Source organism: Dama dama, chromosome 9 (assembly GCF_033118175.1).
Source record: "Dama dama isolate Ldn47 chromosome 9, ASM3311817v1, whole genome shotgun sequence".
NCBI lineage: Eukaryota > Metazoa > Chordata > Mammalia > Artiodactyla > Cervidae > Dama > Dama dama.
In genome coordinates, this window is record NC_083689.1 from 5,502,122 (window position 1) to 5,525,166 (window position 23,045).

General features: G+C 41.5%; 1 protein-coding gene across 4 annotated transcripts in view; it reads left to right on the forward strand.

The window, feature by feature from the left end:
* The first annotated feature begins 10 nt into the window (after positions 1-10).
* MAPK9 (mitogen-activated protein kinase 9) overlaps positions 11-23,045 on the forward strand; it is a 68,072-nt gene continuing 45,037 nt past the window's right edge. For 3 of the 4 annotated variants that reach the window (XM_061149622.1, XM_061149619.1, XM_061149620.1), the window contains exons 1-2: positions 11-112; positions 14,772-14,942. In XM_061149622.1, the coding sequence (XP_061005605.1) occupies positions 14,821-14,942 (122 nt within the window). In that variant the 5' untranslated portion in view covers positions 11-112; positions 14,772-14,820. Of the gene's footprint in view, positions 113-14,771; positions 14,943-15,359; positions 15,600-23,045 lie in introns of those variants that run through there. The other variant, XM_061149621.1, reaches the window with a different exon arrangement.

The following is a 23,045-nucleotide window of genomic DNA, read 5'->3' on the forward strand; positions in this document are numbered from 1 at the left end:
GGGGCGGGGCGGCCGGCCGAGCCCGGGGCAGCGGAGCCGCGAGCAGCTAGCGCGCTGCGCCGCCAGTCCGCCCGCCTGCCCTCTCCCTCTGGCGCGGCGGCGGGGAGGCGAGGTGAGCCCGGCGGGCGGGTTAGGCCCAGCGGGGACTCTGGGACCGAGCCTCGCCGGGGAGGGGCGGCGGGAAGGCCGCGGGGCCAGGCTCCGCGGGGACAGAGGGGTGCGGAGCGGGAAGACCGAGTTCTGTGGGCCGACCGGGGTCTGCGGGGTGCTGGCGACCCCGGCCGCAGCCCCTCGTCCTCCAGGCTTGCCGCAGTCACCCCCTTACGCCCGGCTGTCCTCGCCCCACAGCTGCGGGCTCGCTACCCGCTCTGGCCCCGGCAGACCTGCTGTAGGGTCTGTGGGCGCCCCCTCCCCCGCCCCGATTGTTTGGCACCCAGCTGCATACCTCCTCCCGGATGCTCAGAAGCCTGGGATCTGATTCCTGCGACCTTGGCGAAGGCACTGATCCTTGCTGTTCCTCTGTTTTCCCCTCGGCAAAGTGGGGGAAATGTCTCCCCTTTTTGGACAGGGTTGTTGTCAAGCTCTATGAATGTGTGTGAAAGCCCCTGGGCAGGAGCCCGCCCGGTGCACACTTGTGGAAAAATGGGCGGGATCCTGCTCCTTGCTGGTTTGAGTGTAGCAGAGTCCGCCCAGAGTCCTCCATCCGCGTGCTCCCCAAGTGCCTTGTCATTGCATACTCAGTACCCAGCAGTGCCTGAGCGGGCCCTGACCAACTCACCCCCGACAAGTCCCCCAACCCGGAGCCCTGGTCTCCTAACCTACCCATCTTACTGGCCTTGAACATTCAGCCCTGTTTACCTCAGGACCTTTGCACTTGTATCCAGTGATTGGAGTTGCCTCCCGGATCTTTGCACAGCTGACTCCTTCTGGTCCTTCTCCTCACATGTTTCAATTTACAGAATGCTGTTCTTGACCACCCTTTTTATTCCTTTAGTCATTCTGTCTCATTACGTTAATTTTCTTTCCAGTATCTGGTTTGAAACTATTCTATTGATTTGCCTGTTTATTTTCTGTCTCTCCCATTAGGATTATAGCTTTATGAAAACAGGTAGTTGTCTGATTTGTCCACTGCTTTATCCCCAGTGCTTAGAAAGCACGCAGTAAGTACTCAGTAATATTAGTTAAGTGAGTGAATGAATGAATGAATGACCCTGCCAGCCTGTTGCCTCTGCTTTCTCTGTTTGTTTAGTGACTTCTGACTAACTTGTGAAACTTGTATGCAGATGGTAGGTTGCTTTAGTTTTGTGAAACATTTTAATGTCCTTGACCCCTTTATTTGGTAACTATCAGAACAAGCTGTAATATAAAATCTGACATTTTTATAGTGTTTTAGCTCTAACTTCCTTCCTCGCATTCAGGACACATTGACTGAATTCTACATTATCTAGGTCAGCTTTCTGCTCAGCCCTGGGGACACAAAGGCAGTAGCAACAGGGTCCCTTCCTCCAGAGAGCCCAAGAGCCCAGTAGAGAAAGCAGACATGCAGACAGTGCTGGGACAGCTTGCTGTAGAGGAGGGGCCGTGCTGTGGGAACTTGGAGGAGGTGGTGGTGCTTGGCTGGTGCTGGAGTTGACTTGAATGGCAATGAGAAACTTGTCAGGTCTAGGGGAAGGCAAGAAGTGGGGAAGGGCAGGGTGAAGGGGGAGCTTCAGCCCAGTCAGTTCAGTTCACTCACTCAGTCGTGTGCAACTCTTTGAGATCCCATGGACTGCAGCACGCCAGGCTTCCTTGTCCATCACCAACTCCCGGGGCTTGCTTAAACTCATGTCCATCAAGTCGGTGATGCCATCCAACCATCTCATCCTCTGTCATCCCCTTCTCCAATATTCAGCCCAATATTGGGGTCAAAAATCAGCCTGTGGGGCCAGGTGTGAGAGATCGGAGTAGTGGAGACCCTTGAGAACCAGACGCCACTTACCCAGCAATTTTTGGAAAGAAGTCAGAACTTGGGATTTGTATCTGTACTCTCTTCATTTTTAATTGTTGGCAGTAGCTTGTTTTAAAATGTTTTCAGTGCTATGAGCCAAGCAAATGCAGACCTCATTCAGTTTTATTTCAGGATTGTCGGACTCCGGACTTCAAGGCAGGTTGTTTAGGAGGGAAGAGTTGCAGTGAGCTAGAAAGGTAGCCCAAGACTAGGGGAGCTAGGCCCTATTTGTCCAGGAACTCTCTTTTGTCACTGGAGCCCTGTGATAACAGCTAGGAAGCCTGCTAACCTCCACTTTCTACACAGGAGGAAACAGAGGCTCCCAGAGTTTGGGCAGTCTGTTTTGTAGCAAGCAGCTGGAAAGTGAAATTTGAACCCAGGTCTCCCACAGATCAGCATTCTTTCCTGAGTCCCTTAGGTCTGAGTATTTTCTTTGGCTCTTAATTTGTTCCGGAAGAATAAAATCCAATCTAGATAACGTTTCCCTTCATTTAACCTTTTTTTTCCCCTTCAAAAGGATCCTACGGGGTTAAAGACAATCCTATTTTGGCATAGTCGTCTCTGAAGAGTGTTGATTTTCCTGAGTTTCTTGAGGAGAATCCACTCCTGAGAACTTAATTTTCAGGTTGCCGCTTTGAATGATTTGTTGACAGATTAAAATGTGTTTATTTGACCTTCCTAAATAAGTGTTAGAGGGTACACCTCAATTTGTCTGTTTAAAATAAAATGTCTTAACTTTCTGGATAGAGAAAAGTGCAGATGATGCAATTACTAGTGAGTAAACCAATTTATTTCATGATATATGAGGTAAAACAAAACCACATTTTTTCCTTCACATTGTCGATTTGGCAGTAGGAGGGCATGGCAGCTCACTCCAGTATTCTTGGCTGAAGAATCCCATGGGCAGAGGAGCCTGGCAGGCTTCAGTCCATGGGGTCGCAAAGAGTTGGACACGACTGAAATGACTAACACACATGCACGCACAGCTGTTTCTGATCTAGTTATACTTGGTTAAGAAGGTGACATTTTTACATAATTTTCCTTAAGAATTATCAAATTTGTATTTGGCCTTTTGTGATTGTATGAACTAGTTTCAACAACAGTCTTTGTTGTAACTAAAATTTCAAACATGTAGGAAAGGGAACAGAGGAGTATCCAGCTTCAGCAATTACTATCTACTGGTCAACCTTGTTCATCCCTGACCTCATGCCTACAACTCTCATACACCCCGCTCCACACACAAACACTGCGCTTTTATTTTCAAACAAATCCTAACTATCATGTCATTTCACCCATAAATTTTTCAGTTTATGTCTGAAAAATTTTTTAAATAAGAATTCTTTTAAACTTGGAAAAACAGAAATTAGCCATTCTGTCATATCAAATAGCCAGTTAGCATTCAAATTTTCAGTTGTCTCATAAATTTGATAGTTTCTCTAATAGTTTCCTCCTTGGAATCCAGATCCAGATAAGGACCGTTTATTGTGTTTGGTTGATAATATCTTTTAATCTGTAGATCCCTCTTTATTTCTGTTTTTCTTTTCCTTATTGTTTATTTGTTGAAGTGATAATATTTCTGTTATTGGGATTTTACTGATTGTACCTCTGCAATGTAATTTCTCGTGTTTCTCTGTATTTCTTGAAAATTTGTAGTTGGATTTAGACTAGGTTTGGTTGGATCCAGGGAGCCTTCTTAGGTGGAGTGTGCGCTTCCTCTAGAGGCAGGTAATCTTGCTTGACTCACTGTGATGTTAGCCACTGTTGACACTCAGTGCCTGGGCCCTTTGATTCATTAAAAGGCCAAATTATTTGGGGGGACAAGTTTGTGTATCTTTTGCACAGCAAGAATTCATTTTTTATAAAGTACTGTGGGTCTTCTCAGATTTTATATTGGCCTTTGGATTGCCAGTTAAAATATTTTTAACTGGTGCCTCAAATCCTCTTTGGAAAATGTTGGGCTATAAATTAATAGATATAGAAATAATCAGCAAGAGTAGTCTCAATTTTAGCATAGGAATTCCTTATAGCTAAGGAAATTTACTAGATATTTGAAAGTGGAATTTAGCAAATTTGATTTTCTTTAATTTCATTTGGTTTTTTGGTTCATTTTCTTGGTTTTGGATTTTATAAAATATTCTACTCCCTCTTTCTCCTAGCTGATTTTACCCAAGAACTTTTCTTAAGTAAAGACTACATGCTCTAAAACATTTCAGGCATAATAAAAATAGATTCTAAGGATATATGGATTACAAATGAGGTGGGTTTTTTTTCCCCCTCCCTTGTGGCTCAGATGGTAAAGAATCTGCCTACAGTGCAGGAAATCCCGGTTCAATCCCTGGGTCGGGAAGAACCCCCGGAGAAGGGAATGGCAACCCACTCCAGTATTCCTGCCTGGAAAATCCCAAGAACACAGAAACCTGAAAACAACTGAGCAACTAACACTTTCAGGTTTTCAAAAGCGAGGTGTTAACTCTTTTTATGTTAAATAAATTCTGGCCTGTTTTAAGGTTGTTATTTAACGTGTTTCCATACCTGAATTATTTGGCATTAGGAGAATGAACAGTGTGAAAACCACCTGTTAGCTTGTCTTTCCATAGGCCAGCATAGGAAAAACCTGGGGATTTGGTTTAAAAACATATTTTTACTTAGAACAATTTGTTTAAAAAGCATAGCTCCACTCCCTACAATGATTCTGAGAGAAAGAATAAGAATAATTGCCTTTAAAACAACTCCTTTTCCTTAAAATATACATGTTCGTACATACACATATGTTTCTACAGATTTGTAAATAATTTAATATGTTACACCATTTGAATATTGTGTATCTAAATTGATGCTGCTACTAGTTTGATTTCAGAATATCTAGGCTTAGGGATGCAAACCAGATAGTGAATCCCCTAGCTCTGATTCTGGAATCAAATCTGTTTTTCTAACTCTTAACTCTCAGAAACATAGCTACTATTATGTGTTGTAGAGTGGATGACTTCTAAAAATTTCATGACACATCATCTATCTGCCACACCCTAGAATGAAAAGTAAATTCTGTGCATTGCTTCCTGTCGTATCGTTCATGGAGGTGCTCACCAGTATTAACCATGTCAACCTTTGCACTTACCAGGTTCTAGTTCACATTTTCAGAATGCAGATATTTGTTTGGAACAAGCAGAATGAGTGTGGTAATATCTGTTCTGAGGTCGGCTAAGGTGAAACCATGGCCTGTGCTGAGCACTGCGCTGGTGGTCCTCAGAGGTAGACTCTGCAGTTATCCCCGTTCTACAGATGAGTGTAGGCGCTTGCCCAGGCTCACTCACCCTGACTCCAGAGCTGCCTTACACTTACCATCCCATTTAGTTTTCCTTTAACAAGGATTTACTGGGCACTCACTGTGTAATTAGCAGAGGACTGAGAAAGAGAGGAGCTCACAGAGCAGAAGGAGAGATAGACTTGCAAGGCAAATGAATACAGATTGTGGGGCCTGGAAAAGGGGGAGTGCCTGGCACAGTTGGAAAGGAAGGCCTACTGAGGGAGACTTGCAGGAAAAGCAGGTGCTTGCCCTGGACTTGGGAGGATGAAGTTTGGCCAGGAGCACAGAACGGGGAGGGAAGTCATATCAGGCAGAGAGACCTGAAGGTGTGTAGTAGCTGGTCTGCTGCTCCCAGGGTGGTTGATAATGCTTGAGAGTGAGCCAGAGGCCCTACAGAACTCCTCTGCTGTTCGCAGAATTAGAATTTTACTCTTTTTTTTTTTCCCCCATTTATTTTTATTAGTTGGAGGCTAATTACTTTACAATATTGTAGTGGTTTTTACCATACATTGACATGAATCAGCCATGGATTTACATATATTCATCCTGATCCCCCCTCCCACTTCCCTCTCCACCCAATCCCTATGAAAAGGATTTATGATTATACTACCCTTATGTTTGAGTTCCTTCAATAGTGACCAACTGTGTTAAGAGTAAAATTCTAGGGCTGGTGCACTAGAATTTTGCTCTTAACACAGTCGGTCACTATTGAAGGAACTCAAACATAAGGGTAGTATAATCATAAATCCTTTTCAACAAATCTCTTTTAATTCTTATTTTGAAATAATTACAAATCCTAAGAGGTTGCAAAAATAGTTCAGAGAGGTCCTGTGCCCTCTTCACCCAGTATCCCCCAACGGTTGTGTGTTTATGTAGCTATAGTTCAATACCAGAACCAGGCAGTTAGTATTGGTACAATGTATAGTTCTCTGTTGTTTTATCACATATGGAGGTTCATATAACCACCGCCATTGCCATCAAGATACAGAACTATTTCATCATCCCAAAGATCTCCCTTGTACTACCCCTTTATAACCACACCTCCCCCCATACCCCCCACCATCCGTAACCCCTGGTAACCACTAATCTGCTCTATATCGCTGTAATTTTTCATTTTAGGGATGTTGTATACATGAATTATGGACCTTTTGAAATTGGCTTTTATCACTAAAATTGTCACTAAAATTTCATAATGCCCTATGACCTACCCAAATTGTTGCTGAGTATCAACAATTCAGTCATTTTTAGTGCCGGGTGGTAGTCCATCGTATGGATGGATGTACAGCAATTTGTTTAACCATTCACCCACTGAAAGACATCTGGATTTCTTCCAGTTTTGAACTATTACATATATAACTGCTTGAGCATTCGTGTAAAGGTTTTCATGTGCACAGACCATGGATTGGAGGTATCAGGAATGGAGGCTGGGAGAGCTCTTTGGCTATTGGTGTGTCTTGGGCACAATGAGGCGTTTACTCACAACACTGGGTATCAGGGCTGGAGGTGGGGAGACTGATGACTGCAAGGGGCCAGTAGGAGATATTCTTGCTAGACGCTTAGGATCCAACTGTGAGTAACATGATAGCCAGCTACTAGTTGTTATTCTGTGTCTTAGTATATGCCATAACTTAAGAACTGATGTTCAAAAGAGTGGTTCTGAGATGCTGTAAGGTTTTTGGTTATTCAGAAAAGATAAAGTTGTGCTAAGATCCCTGGAGAAGGGAATAGATACCCACTCCAGTATTCTTGCCTGGAGAATTCCATGGACAGAGGAGCCTGGTGGGCTACAGTCTTTGGGGTTTCAAAGAGTCAGACACGACTGAGTGACTAACACACACACAGGCATACTATTTTTAATGAGAATAAAGTAGGAAAAAAGAACAATTTGATTAAAATTTTTAGCAGCAAGCATTGAAACAAAGAAGGTGATTGTGAAAATCTGCTTTTAATCACAGCAGTCAGTTCATTTAAATATTGAATGCCCTGGGTCTTCTGAAGCATTAGTGTAATTAAAGGTTTGATTCTGTGGATCACTGCATTATCTTCATCATCAGAAGAAAAATGTCTAGGTGGGTTGAAGCCAACAAGATGTGAAGGCCTGTATTATTTTGTCCTGGTCCTAACTAGCCCTTTGACAATCACTTTACTTTCTAAGTAAAATTAGAGATATTCCAGTACTATATTGGGAAGAGCATGGATATTGTAGTCAAATACACCTCAATTCAAATCCAGGCTATGCTACTCTCCAGTGAGAATCTGGGCAAGTTACTTCCTGTCTGCAAATTGTTTCTTCATTTGCAGGGTGAGGATAGCACCCTGGATCTCACAAGCTGTTCAGTTCAGTTCAGTTCAGTCGCTCAGTCGTGTCCGACTCTTTGAGACCCCTTGAACTGCAGCACACCACGCCCCCCTGTCCATTACCAACTCTCGGAGTCCACCCAAACTCATGTCCATTGAGTCGGTGATGCCATCCAACCATCTCATCCTCTGTCGTCCCCTTTTCCTCCCGCCTTCAACCTTTCCCAGCATCAGGGTCTTTTCAAATGAGTCAGCTCTTCACATCAGGTGGCCAAAGTACTGGAGTTTCAGCTTCAACATCAGTCCCTCCAATGAACACCCAGGACTGATCTCCTTTAGGATGGACTCTTTGGATCTCCTTACAGTCCAAGGGACTCTCAAGATTTTCTCCAACACCACAGTTCAAAAGCATCAATTAATTCTTTGGCACTCAGCTTTGTTTATAGTCCAGCTCTCACATCCATACATGACCACTGGAAAAACCGTAGCCTTGACTAGACGGACCTTTGTTGGCAAAGTAATATCTCTGCTTTTTAATATGCTGTCTAGGTTGGTCATAACTTTCCTTCCAAGGAGCAAGTATCTTTTAATTTCGTGGCTGCAGTCACCACCTGCAGGAGAATGTATGTAACTGTGTACTGAGCCTGGCCCTCTTGCCTCCCTGTCTCGTCTCATCTACCTCAAATCCATTCTCTGTAAAGGGGTCAGGGTGACCATTCTTCAGCTTTTTATTTAAAGTGTTTAGTTTTTAAAATGTGAAATATGTGCATAGGTAAAAGAAAAAAAATGTTATAATGTCAGGAATGAACGTCTCATTTTCCACTGTTTCTCTGCACTTGCTAGTGTATTGGCTGTGTTTGTGTATTTTTCTGTACAGTGGCATTTACTGCATGTACTCTTCTTTGACTTGTTTTATTTCCTGATACATCTTAAACATCTTTCCATATCAATGCCTAAAGTCCCTGCATTGTTAATTGCTTTATTATGCTTTTATGCCATAATTTATTCAGTCGTTCCAAGGGTACTTTTTAGATTATTTCTAGTTTTTTGCCTGTTACAAGCAGTGCTGTAAACATCCTTGCACAGTTGTCTTTGCATCCTTGTACATGTATATTTGTCAGGTGCATTTATATAGAATTGTAGTTGCCAGGTTAGGAGTCATGCAGATTTTTCCTTAGATATTACCTATTTTACTTCCAAATAGTGTTTTACTAATTTATGTAATTTATACTCACCAGTATATGTGAAAGTACATGCTTTGTCACAGCTAGGTTGTTACTTACATGCAGGTCTTGCCTCCTCCAGGAAGCCTTCCTCTGCATCTGCCTCTCACTCATGCATTCCACTTGTTCTCTCCCTCTGCACACCACTCTGCTGGACTTCTGCCATGCAGGCAGCGCATACCCCCAGGACACTTCCTGAATGGTGTGATAATTACGTGTTGGTGGTTTGGAGGGAAAGGATTGTCTGATTAGTACTCCATGATTTCCTTGGTGGCTCAGAGAGTAAAGAATCTGCCTGCAATGCTGGAGACCTGGGTTCGATCCCTGGGATGGGAAAATCCCCTGGAGAAAGGAATGACAACCCACTCCAGTATTCTTGAATGGAGAATTCCATGGAGAGAGGAGCCTGGCGGGCTACAGTCCATGGGGTGGCAAAGAGTTGGACATGACTGAGCGACTGACCACACACACACACTCACACTCTCGCACACACTCACACACTCACACTCTCACACACACTTACACCCTCACACACACCCACTCACACACCCACTCACACACACTTTCACACACACACTCGCATGCACACACTCACACACACTTGCGCACACACACACTCTCACACTCACACACATTCACACACTCTCACACTCACTCTCTCAGACTCACACACACACACACACACACTCTCCTACACACACATACACTCACACACTCACACACACACACACTCACACACACTTTCACACACACACTCGCATGCACACACTCACACACACTTGCGCGCGCACACACTCTCACACTCACACACATTCACACACTCTCACACTCACTCTCTCAGACTCACACACACACACACACACACACTCTCATACACACACATACACTCACACACTCTCACACACACACACACACTCACACACACTTTCACACACACACACACACATCCCTCATGTTTGGTACACAGCAGGCTGTCAGGAAATGTTTGTTGGGAGAACTCAGTAGTAAATAGTAGCTGACATCTCCCCGAGACTCACACTGCACGCTCCCCACTGTTGTTCCCCGTTTGAATGTTGTAACTGTGTGAGGCTGTGGTGGAAGGCTGTGCTGTGCTGTGCTAAGTCATTTCAGTTGTGTCCGGCTCTTTGTGACCCCAGGGACTGCAGCCCGCCAGGCTCCTCTGTCCATGGGATTCTCCAGGCAAGAGTACTGGAGTGGGTTGCCATGCCCTCCTCCAGGGGATCTTCCCGACCCAGGGACCAAATCTGTGCCTCTTACATCCCCTGCATTGGCAGGCAGGGTCTTTACCACTAGTCTTTACCACTAAGCCCCAGAAAGCGATAGTTAGAGCTAATTTTTTTATTTAGAAAAGTTAATCAGGGATTTAATACTATGTTTACAGTACCTGAATTGTTTATATTTAGAATACTAGAGGTAGAGAAAAAATTTTAAAGCATTTCTTACTCCAGGCTCTAAATAGATAGGAATGTTCCTCCTGCCCAATGTTTGTTCATAGAGTGGGTAGATTTTACTCCAGTATCCTGTAGGGGATACTACAGGAGTCTCCAATCTTGAAGAAATAGAGTTTTTCAGTTAGAGCAATTCATTTGACAGGCATTCATCAAAGCAGCATGGTAAGTGGGGAGGGTGTAGACATGAGGCAGTTGCCTTTAGCAAAGGCCATGCCGCTTCCTAACCTTGAGGCATCCACTCACCATGCTCAGGTCTGTAAGCACAGAGTGTATCCTCCTAGGAGCTTTCTCAGTGGATCATTGGTTGGCATTTAATAATGTCATATGAGAGGGAAGACAGGCCCTCCCTCCCTTTGAGGAGCTCCTCGCCTGGCAGAGAGGGGCAGAGGCAGACCTACCGAAGCTGAGTGACAGGCAGCGGGTCCCACTGCTGGGCGCCGAGGTGAGGAGCCAGCCCCTGCTGGGGATGGGAGTCAGGTCAGGGACTCTGCTTTCTGTGTGTTGGTAATGTGGGTGCCTGAAGAAGTCTTACACTGCTCAATTTGTAAATTGTCTTCTGAAACTTGGTTGATGTCCGTTTTGTTTGTGACTGTTTCTTTTGTTTGTTGTTGTTTTTTAGTAGCTGAGTAGTGTCTGACTCTTTGTGACCCCTTGGGCTGTAGTCTGCCAGGCTCCTCTGTCCATGGGATTCTCCAGGCAAGAAAACTGGAGTGGGTTGCCATTTCCTTCTCCAGGGGATCTCCCAACCCAGGGATTGACCTGCGTCTCCTGAATTGGCATGTGGATTCTTCATTGCTGAGCCCCAGGATCACGAGGTCCATTTTGTTGAAATACATCTCAGGAGTTGATTTCATTAACAGTTAATTTGTATGTTTTCTTCTTTGGGTTTGGGGTTCTTTGTCTTGCTCTCATGAAGCCCAGGCTTGGCAGAGGAGGTGGCCCTAACAGATTCTTTGTTAAGTGACTTTTTTTTTCCTGCCTGATAAGGGCAACTTATTTTAATTTAAAAATTATTTAAAATCTTGAGATGAAATTGTATTAATTATTGATCTAATGATGTAATATAGGGGGCTTCCCTGGTGGCTCAGATGATAAAGAATCTGCTTGCAATGCAGGAGACCAGGGTTTGATCCCTGGGTTGGCAAGATTCCCTGGAGAAGGGGAGGCCTATCCACTCCAGTGTTCTTGTCTGGAGAATTCCATGGATAGAGGACCCTGTGGGCTACAGTCCATGGGGTCGCAGAGTTGAACACAACTAAGTGAGTAACACAATGATGTAATATACTTCCCAAATTCACAAAAGCTAATCTAATACTGTACCAGTCAGAGTATGGGTTACAACAGCTGTAGAGAGAGATTTCCAGAATTATTCAACATGATCTAGATTAATTTATGCCAATCTCAGTGTGGACAGGTGGACCAGAATGGCCCAGCTCTGTTCCACACCGGCATTCAGGACTCTGGCTCTTGGGTGATTCTAGTGTCTTCAGCATGTAACTTCTGGGACTACAACTGCTGATCACCCAGCCACCAGCAAGGGAGAAAGATAGATTGAAAGGCAAGCAGCTTTCTGTGTAAAAAATGATCTGGAAGTAACATCCGTCATTTCTGCTCACATCTTATTAGGTAAAAGTTGGTCGTCTGGCCACACCTGGCTGCCAGGAAAGTGGCCAGATGTCTTCTCTAGCTGGGCAGCTGTTTGTCCAGCTGGAACAGGATGGCTCCTATTATTAAAGTGAAGGGAGGAGTGGATCCTGGAGTAGGTCAGCAGCCGGGCCCTCTCATACTGTCCCTGGCCTCTTTAGACCTATCCAAAGTCAAACTCTCCAACTCTGCAGTTGTCTCCTGCCTACCTTCCGCTGTTTCACCTTTATTTCTCCCCATCTCCTACAGGGCAACAAGTTACATACATTCTTCCTCTAAGCCATGCATTTCCTTCTTTTCCCCACCTACCAGATCCTGCCGTTTTTTGTCAGGTCTGCCTGTTTTGAGCCCTGCTCATTCCAGTCAGTCCCTTTCTCAGCTTCCCGAATGACCTCTCTGAAAAGCAAGTCTGAGAGCCTGTGCCTCTTGTGCTTTGATGCCTCCACAGCCCTTAGGCCCAGGTCCAGACCCAGGTGGCTCCCAATGGCTTCCAAGGCTCGTGATGATCTGGCCTTGTTTTCTGTCTCCAGTTTTTCCTGTACGACCCAGCAAGACCAAATCTCAAATGACTTGTCATGCTTAGAAGGCACCTCCAGCTCTCTGCACATGCTCCTTCTCTTCCCTGCACCTTAAACCCCCGGCCTTCTGGCTTTAGGGCCCTCCTTGCATTCACTCACTTCTGGGTGTACACACAGTGTGCACTCTCTGTAAATTCGAGACCCAAAAGGCAGGCAGGCTGGCTGTTCTGGCAAGGGACATGGTCCACAGTGGTACTCAAATGCTTTGTGAATGACCATCGTTGCTGGTACATTACTATATGGCAAAGAAACAGCAGATTGTATTGACTCCTGGCTTTTCGCTGAGTCTGTCTCTGATCCTTTGCATTTGTACTCCCCTGGTCAAGCTGAGCCCCGTGTCTGAGCACAGACTGTGAGCTCTGTGCTTCTACTCTCTGGCAAGATTGTCCAGGGCCAAGGCCTCCTCTTCCATGAAGCTCTTCTTGTTTCTGCACTCCTGCTTGTGGATTGAACGTCTTTTGCCTTTCAGATTTGTTTACATTTTGCTTATGGCCCTTACCTCTTTGTAACTTAGATTACAATAAAGATAACAGACTCATTTCTCACATTTCTTCCTCAAAGAGTGAATTAGATGGTGCTTCAAGACCAATTCCTGGTTGATCTTGCCATGTCTTTTGTATTATTTATCACTTTCTTGTTCAAAGGCACCCCACAAATGTTGAAATGAATTGTCTCAACCTCTTAAAAACTATAAATAAATTAAGAGAAGGATATTCCTTAAGATGTCAGTAAAATGGAGCAGCATCATGAGGGAATCATGAGCTACAGTATTATAGGGTCAGATCAGCAGAAGTATATTGAGTGTTACCTCTGTCCCAGGGTCCAGGCCCTCCCTGTCCTAGAAATATAAGGTGCCACGGTGATCAAGATGGACCTGCCCGTACCCTCTTAGAGCTTAGGCCAGCTTCTCACAGCTGCATGGCTTAGCCAGCTCACTAAGCTTTGGGTCGCTGCAGTGTAGCACGGGGCTGGCAATCCCTGTGGGTCATCGTGAGCACTATGTCAGTTTATCTGGTGCAGTGCTGGCCTCCCCGAGACAGTCCTCAACCAGTGTGCAATGGCTCTTGGTCAGAGTGGCTACTGGTGCTAATAGCTGTGCCTCAGTCACTGCCCTGAGAATGGTAAAAAAAATATATATATATATATATGAAGCAAATATAAATTTTATGAAATATGTATCACCAGTACCAAAAATCCCATGAGTAGACATTAAATGTTAGGTGGTGGAACAAACAGGCAAGAAGTTGGGGCAGCTGTAGAATAAACTTTAAATTCTGTGTTTTTAAATAGTGTGGAATACTTACCTAAATGATTTTATTGTTGGCTTTTTAATTTTTAAATAATGACCAATATAAATAACTTGCTAACTTTTGAATAAACATTGTCAGACAGGAGCCAGGAAACTAAGTAAGGGTAGCTTCCTGCCAATTGATTTCTGTTTGTTTTGTTTTCTGTATAAAATCACAGAGGCTCCTGCAGCGTAGAAATCTTAGCTTACTGTCTGAACCACAAAAAGGCTGCTCTGGGCCTGCCAGTTTATACTCATACCTCGTGATTAACATCACAGTGTCCATGTTATTGACTGTAGGTTATGACAGAATTCTCTGTCTGTATTGAAGCCCACTAGTGACGTGGGCTGCCAGGAATATCGGCTAGCTCCAGAACCAGCTCGTAAGTTAGGAACACACTCACCAGTATGCATGGTGCTCACAGATGTCGCCAGCCCTCCAACACCCTGCTGTCCTTTAACTTAGCACTTTTATAATCACTTTGACATCAGATTTGCTTTCTGGTTCATCCCTTTAGCCTGAATTTGCGGACAGAGCAGAAGCCTGGTTCATTTGTTTTTCTGCGTGGACATAGACATGTTCATTTTGCAACATCTCCGGAACACCTCCATGTCTGGCTGAGATAGTTCAGCATAATCTGGCCCCACAGGAAACTGATGCGAATTACATAGTGACGTGGTCTTGTCATGGCTAGTAAAAATGTGCAGATTCTTTTCTCCAAAGGTGGTGGTTTCCTAATCCAGTCCCTTAAGATGTGGTCATGCGGGGTCTCAAAGTTTCTTCCCTTCATAATAATCTTGTACATTAAGATAGATGTCTTTGTATTTTTTGGTTGTTGCTTAAGTTCAGAACTTGGTCTGAGTTTATCAGCTCATAACCATAATGTCTTATATACCAAAAGTTTGAAACACTATTAAGTGAGCTATGCATGTATAATTTCAATAAGAAGGCATGTTCATTGTTTTTTTTTTTCAAGGAATCTGACGACTGTACCAGTTCTTTGGAATATTATATGACACTACATCATGAGTGACAGTAAATGTGATAGTCAGTTTTACAGTGTACAAGTGGCAGACTCAACTTTCACTGTCCTAAAGCGATACCAGCAGCTGAAACCAATTGGCTCTGGAGCCCAAGGAATTGTTTGGTAAGTATGGTCTGTTTCAGTAGTGTAGATTGAGGTTTTTGTTGTAATAAAAACTTAATAGTTCTAAGCTGTCAGAATTTAGAAAACACTGATGATAAAAAAAATACTCTTTGCTATAGGTTTATAAGCTAAATTGAGTCAACCTCTTGCTTTAGTTACATATAGTCAGATTATAGGATGCAAACTCAAATTCTTAAAAATGCTGCATAAATTTAAATAGGTAGAAATTTTTCTTTTTTCTTTGTTTCTTTTTTCTTTTTTTTTGTTTCCCTTTTCCATTCCCCCTGTCATAATGATATTAGAATAATAGGTATGACAGTGAGTTGTAACCGAAATTTGGAGTTTTATTCATTTCTTCATCCTGGCCACCCTTCCCCCCTCCCCCTTTTATTCCCAATCACTCCTATTCATTTCTAGGCGCCATCATTGCAGTGCCTTGCCCTTCATTGGCAGGATGAGGCCAGTCAGTGTCATTATCACCCCATGGATTAACCAGGAAGGGATGCCGTATGAGGGGTTGGGCTGGCCGTCTCTTCCTTGGTGTCTCACTTCAACTATGTGTCCAGCCCAGCCGTCAGAACCGTTGGTCTGACCCTGAACCTTAGTCTCTTGCTTGGTAAGACAGTCAGCTGCCGCGACATCACTGGCCAGCTAAAGGTAAAGTTTTTCACATTTTCTAGACTACAGTTATCGGCACCTCCCAAACTTTTTATCCCTTAGTTTTCTGGGCAATATCTTTTCTTCTTCTTTTGGTCAATAAAAACAAGATTGCCTTTACATCTAAGAGGAACTGTGGTAAAGCTAATGATTACAGCTGGTAGGTGAAGGGAATTCAAGATAAAAGAGAACTCTTGAATGTTCTGGTTGGGGAGTTTATACTTTTATTAGAGGTATTGAGTTTAGAGAATCTGCATCTGAGGTTTGTAACTGATCCTCTGTTGTAGAGACATATAATCAGGGAAGGTAGTTGTTTTCTTCAGCCTAGGTAGTTAGAGGTCCTGGGAGCTGAGGAGTTGGTAGTCCAGAGATTCCTAGAAAAACTAATGACGGAGAAGGGGCTGTTGGGAAAGAATGCCTGGCTTGCATCTAAAATAGTGGTGATCTTAACTTTCAATGGATAACTTGTTATATTGGTACTTAAAAACCCAATGTACCAAGAGAATTTTTAAAGTGAATGGATGGCTCATATTAGGATACTTTGATGTCAGTAAGAAATTCTAGATGTAAAATATTCTTTTTATTTATAATATATCTCTTATTTGGAACTGAATGATAATTTGACATAGGAAATTAAGCAAGACAGATGAAAAGGACTTTTAATGTAATAACCACATTTAGAGGTTGATTAGAAGTTCATAATTGTAAATGGAGGTCTTTATAAGGGTTAGGCAGTTAAAATTAATGACTTCATTACAGCATGGTAAATGACAACGAACTTACATGCTACTTTATAAAATACTGTTTCTCAGGGATTAGTTTTGATTTCCAGTTTGCATATACTACTTCTCATCTTTGTTTTTTTAAAGAAATGTTTAATAATGAAATTACTCATCATGGGTATATATTTTTCATTAAAAAATTCTAGTTTTGAAATGAAAGCTTCTAAATGTACCATTATAAGCTAAACCTCCTCTCATAAAAGCATTGGTAGAACTATAATATAGAAAGTTCTGAATTTTGAAAACATTTTAAAAACTAGGAGTCCAGAAAATCATCTGTAGGCAGTTGATTTTCAAAAAGGGTATCAAGATTATTCAAAGGGGAAAGAGCACTCTCTTCAACAAATGGTGCTGGGACAACTGGATACCCACATGCTAAAGAATGAAGTTGGACATCATGTGGAAATTTAGCTCCAAATGGATCAATGACCTATATATAGGACTTAAAACCATGAAACTCTTAGAAGAAAACAAGAGAGGAAAGCTTCATGACCTTGAATTTAGAAATGACACCAAAAGCATGAGCAACAAAAGAAAAAAATTGGACTTCATAAAAAAAATTTTTTTTGTGCATCAAAGAACACCAACAAGAGAGTGAAAAAACAACCCACAAATGGGAAAATATTTGCAAGTCATATATCTGACCAGAGTCTAATACTTATAAAGATCTTTTACAACTGAGTAACACAGAAGACAATTTTAAAAAAAGAGTGCACAAAGGACTTGAATAGACATTTCCCTAAAGATTTATGGCCACTAAACATGAAAAGATGTTCATTGTTAGTCATTTGGGAAATGCAAATCAAAACCACAATGAAGTACAACTTCACACCCACTAGGTAGCCATAATCAACAAAATGGAAAATAACAAATTTTGACAAGGACATAAAGCAATTAGAACCCTCATACATTGCTGGTGAAAATGTAAAATGGTACGGCAATTTGTAAAAACCAGTTTGGCGGCTCCTCAGCAAGTTCAGTTCAGTCGCTCAGTCGTGTCTGACTCTTTGCAACCCCATGAACCACAGCACACCAGGCCTCCCTGTCCATCACCAATTCCTGGAGTTTACCCAAATTCATGTCCATTGAGTCGGTGATGCCATCCAATCATCTCATCCTCTGTCATCTGTCATCGCCTTCTCCTGCCTTCAATCTTTCCCAGCATCAGGGTCTTTTCAGATGAGTCAGCTCTTCGCATCTGGTGGCCAAAGTATTGGAGTTTCAGCTTCAACATCAGTCCTTCCAATGAACACTCAGGTGTTAAACACAGAATTATTATATGACCTAGTAAATATTCCTAGATATATTCCCAAAAGAATTAAAAACAGATGTTCAAAAAAGACTGTATATGAATGTTCATAACAGTACTGTTCACAGTAGCTGAAAGGTGAAAATAGGCCAACTGTCCATCAATAAATGAATGGATACACAAACTGTTATATACATACATGGAATATTATTCATAAATAGAAATGAAGCTCTGATGTATGCTGTGACACAGATGATCTGCAAAAACATGTTAAATGAAAGAAGCCAGACCCAAAAGGTAGTACTATTATATGAGTCCAAAGTAGGTGCATCCATAGAGAGAGGTGCAGATTGGTGGTTAACTAGGACAAGAGGGAGAGGAATGGGGAGCAACTTCATAATGGGTATGGAGTTACCTTTTGGGGTGATGAAAATTTGGGGGTTTATTTAAAGGTGGTGATTGCACAACACTGAATGTGCTAAATGTTACTGAATTGTTCACTTTAAAATGGCTCATTTTATGTTTATGTGATTTTTTTTGGAAAAAAAATGTAAGCTGAAGGATGCCTTAAATTAAGGATATTTGTCATTTAATAGATACTCTAGTATTATAATATTATATTAAATATTATAATATTTTCATTTATACAGTAAAATATGTTGTCATTTTTTGTAACTTATTTAAATTCTTTTAAAATTATTTAAAAGAAAATACTAAGAGTTAAGTGAAAGTACGTTTAACTCTTAGTATTTTCTTTTAAATAATTTTAAAAGAATTTAAATAATAAAATTTTAAATAATTTGTTGGCAATTTTATTAACATTTGTAGGAGCAACTGTCACCTCACATACATGTAGATGCTAAAATTTTAACACCATCCTGAATCTCATGTCTTGCAAATTCCATTTCCATAACCTGAATTTTTATTTTAAGGAAAGATCAAAAAATGAGTTTTGCCCATTTCTCCTTAAGAAAGAAGTCATTATTTTGAACTGATTAAGGTAGCTCTAAATGAACCCCTGCATTATAAAATAAAACAGTTTATTTTATAATCTTTGATGTAGTTATTCACTTAAGTTTGTAATCCAAGCTAGTTATTCGTTACCAAATCAAAACCTTTAAGTTGGGTTAACGTTGCTGATTCATGAAAAAAGGGTTAGTTAATTTGATTCAGATTACTGATACTTTCTTTTAGAAATGTTTGTGCAGTTACGAAAATTATTCTTAGACTTTTGGGATGTTTTCTTTTGGCGTTTAGATGAGGTGCTATCATAAGAGCTGGGCCTAGATGATTGGAGACCTGGTCTCCATTATTACTTTATCGCTCCTTTCTACCAGAGCCTGTGCTGGCTTTCTATCAGCCGGGAAGGTGGGTGACTTCTCACCTTCTTTCTAGGCTTGAGGCTTCACGGTTCCCCTGAACTGCAACACTGATGGTGCTGGCAGTCCTAGTTCCAGACTGACAAAAGAGAGCCTCCCCCCACTTGTCTTCGGAGGATTTTTTTTTTCGGCCCGTTTTGCACAGCATCTTGAATATTGGCATTATGCTTTAAAAAGTCCTCAGAAGAAAAGTGTTCTTTTTGTACAAGGCATAAGGAGAGGGTATTTTACCTTGTACTGTTTAGATGAAGCAAGAAACTATGAATGGTTCCAGTCAGACTCCTTTCTTCCTTATCACTGTTAGAAGGGCCTGAGTATCCCTACCATCAAGCCCTGACTTTTAGCCTCTTCCCTCCAGTGGTCCCTTTTCTGCAAACCTGACAGAATCTTTCCCATGTCCATCACTTTTGTCCCCACTGCATCTCCTGGTTGGGGAATTCTCTGCAACCCTGCTGGTCTATCCAGACACTATCCCCGGTCTTTTAAGACTTAGCTCTGAAACTCCAGATAGTCTCGGTTCATGCCTGGAATAGAGCCTTCTTTCTGGTTAAACCAAATGCTGGACTGATGCACATGTGCACACTCATGTGCACATGCATGCTCCAGGACTGTAAAATAATAAATTTGTGTTTTAAACTAGTCAATCTGTGGTAATTTATTATAGCAACAATATTAAATGAATATATGTGTGTTCTTACATTTTTGAGAAATAAAATATCATAGTAGCAATAATGCATGGTTTATAAAAACTTGTTAATCATCTAAACTAGAGCTTTATAAAGACATTGACATTGAAGTCGCTCAGTTGTGTCCGACTCTTTGTGACCCCATGGACTGTAGCCTACCAGACTCCTCCATCCATGGAATTTTCCAGGCAAGAGTACTGGAGTGGGTTGCCATTTCCTTCTCCATTATAAAGACATAGGGACAGGTAAATTAAAGTGCAGGTACTGATATAAGATTAAATGGAGGAGCTGGGATCCAAATAAAATATTTTGACTCCTAATTCTGAATTGTAAAACAGCTGTCTGATTTATTTGCTTCTATGTTTTTGTTGTTCATTAAAACTGTTAGTAAAATAATTAGGAAGTAACTTTTTAAATGTTTATCATTTGCAGTATTTATAAAATTAAGTTATTAGTAGAATTAAATAGTTACAAGCTCTATAGGAAAAATGTGTGCGTGTTTCTTTCATGTAAATTCAGTTTTTTTTTCTCTCCGTCTGAAATCTCAAGCTGTTAGTCAGAGCACTAAGGAGTACTTGTTTTACAAAACAATTCTATGAAGTGTTTAACTTCTTTTTTTTTTTTTTTTGCTTTTTAAAAAAAATTTTAATTGAATTATAGTTGGTTTACAGTGTTGTTAATGTTTGCTCTACAGCAAAGTGGTTCAGCTGTATGTATAAATGCATTCCTTTTTTAAAATATTCTTCTCCATTATGGTTTATCATAGAATACTGAATATAATTCCTTATGCTATCCAGTAGGACTTTGTTGTTTATCCATTCTGTATATAGTTTGCATCTGCTAACCCCAAATTCCCATTCCATCCCTCTCCAGCCCCTCTCCCTCTCGGCAACAAGTCTGTACTCTATGTTTGTGAGTCTGTTTCTGTTTCATAAATGTTTATTTGTGTCATATTTTAGTTTCCACATATAAATGATATCATATGGTATTTGTCTTTCTCTTTTTGACTTACTTCACGTAGTATGTTAATCCCTAGTTCCATCCTTGTTGCTGCAAATGGCATTATTTCATTCTTTTTTTATGGGGGAGTAGTGTTCCATTGTATACATGTACCTTATCTTCTTTATCCATCCATCTGTCGATGGACACTCAGATCGTGAACAATGCAGCTGTGAACATAGGTGTTGCATGTGTCTTTTTGATTATAGTTTTGTCTGGATATATGCCCAGGAGTGGGATTGCTGGATCATGTGGTAGCTCTACTTTTAGTTTTTTAAGGAACCTCCATGCCATTTTCCATGGTGACTGCACCAGTTTATATTCCCACCAACAGCATAGGAAGGTTCTCTTTTCTCCACACCTTCTCCAGCATTTATTTGTAGACTTTTTAATGATGACCATTCTGACTGGTGTGAGATGGTACCTCATTGTAATTTTGGTTTGCATTTCTCTATTAATTAATGATGTTGAGCATCTTTTATGAAGTGTTTAAATTTCTTTCTTAAAAAAGTGTATAACATTAGATCTGAGAGTGCTTAGAAGTGACAGTTACAACCTTAACTTGAAATGGTTGGTGTAGCTTATTCCTTTTTGCTTTCTCTGGTTCTGTATAAGCATGAATGTTGGCCTGTTCTTACACTGTTTTATTTTCTGTTAGTATATATAAATGAACATAATGCCCACAACAAAATTTTTGTGATAAAGTAGATTATGATATAAGGTATAGGAACGCTGTGATTCAGGAGAATCGAGTTCTAAGTCCAGCTCAGATCCTCATAGCAGTAGTTCTTAGTTACCTTGGGCAAATCATTGTGTCTTTATGGACCTTAATAGTTACACCCCTAAAATAAATGTTTTGGAACTTCTTATGTAAATTGGTGGATCAAACACCTAAACAAAGAAATCAGGAGGGCAGTAATCAGTGGATATGAAAGCACATTTAACAAGTTTCTGCAGAGGAAATGAGAATAAGTAGATGAGACATTTGCCACCAAGAAGAGAACTTATCTATAGTAGAACTCAAGAGAGGTTTTGGGTCTAGAGATGCCAGATACAGAAAACAAAGATGAAATGGGTGGCTGGAAATACGGATGTTAATTAAACATGTGTCTGCAAAACAGTTTTGCTAGTTGTCTCCCAGCCTTCCCAGCCCATCCCCATGCTCAGCATTTGCCCCTAGAAAGTGAGTAAGTAAATGAAAAATTATTAGGCTAGGATCTGGGAAAGGAGAAGCCTAGTCAGAGGAGCCCAGGATTTGGGGTGGTCTTTCCATTGAGGGCATTTGAAAATTCTGGAATGGGCAGCTGAGAGATTTGAGAGTCCTTTGGAGTGTCTTGTGGGGCTATAGGAGATAGGGATTGGAGTCCGGGGCCATCAAAGGGGCTTAGTGAACCTCCTTCGCTTTGAATGGGGTCCAGGAAAGGGCTGCATGCTAGAGGTAAGAACAAACCGGAAGGTAACAGGCTCTTGCAGGCGCTGCCGCTTAGCTTCACATTGTCTCATTTGCTGAACTCAAGGTGAGGTGAGCCCAAATTGCTAGTGTTGAGGTCCAGCAGAAATAGATGTAAATTCTACCTGGAGGAAGATAGCATCATACTGGTTATCAAATTATTTCTAGATAGCAAACAGTTTTGCAAGTTCAAGGTCCAGCACATAGTCAGAAATAACTAGTCACAGAAGGAGATTAGATGACATTCACAAAATCCAACACAGAGAAAAGAAATAGATCCATAGAAGTTATTGGCCCTATTGGATCCAAACTTCCAAAGAGCTGTGATGTTATGTTGATAAAAGACAGTATGAAAAATTTTGGGTGGAAAATGAAAACTTTAAAAAACTAAATAGAAATTATAGAACTCTTAAGATATAGTCATTGAATTATGAAGTTAATGGGTGGGTTTAAAAGCATATTATTAATAAGTATAACTGAGGAGAGAATTGTGATCTGAAAGATAGGTAAGGAGAAAAGTGTCCAGAATGAAGGCTGAGGAGACAAAATGTTAGAAACATACAGAAGAGAGGATGTATTTGTTTTCTACTGCCACATGACAAATTACCATAAACTTAGGGATATAAACAAAGCAACAACCATTGGTAATTTCATAGTTCTGTGTAGGTCAGAAATCTGGGTGGGCTTCCCTGGGTTCTCTGCATGGCATTTCCCAGGGCTGAAATCAAGGTATCACTGGACCAGGCTCTTATCTGGAGGCTCTGGGGAAGAATCTGCTTTCAAGTGCATTCAGGGTTCTTGGCAGAACCCAGTTCCTTGCAGCTGTAACTTGGAGGTCCCTATTCCCTTATTGTCTGTCAGCCAGGGACCACTCTGCTCCCATTCCTTCTCAAGACAGACC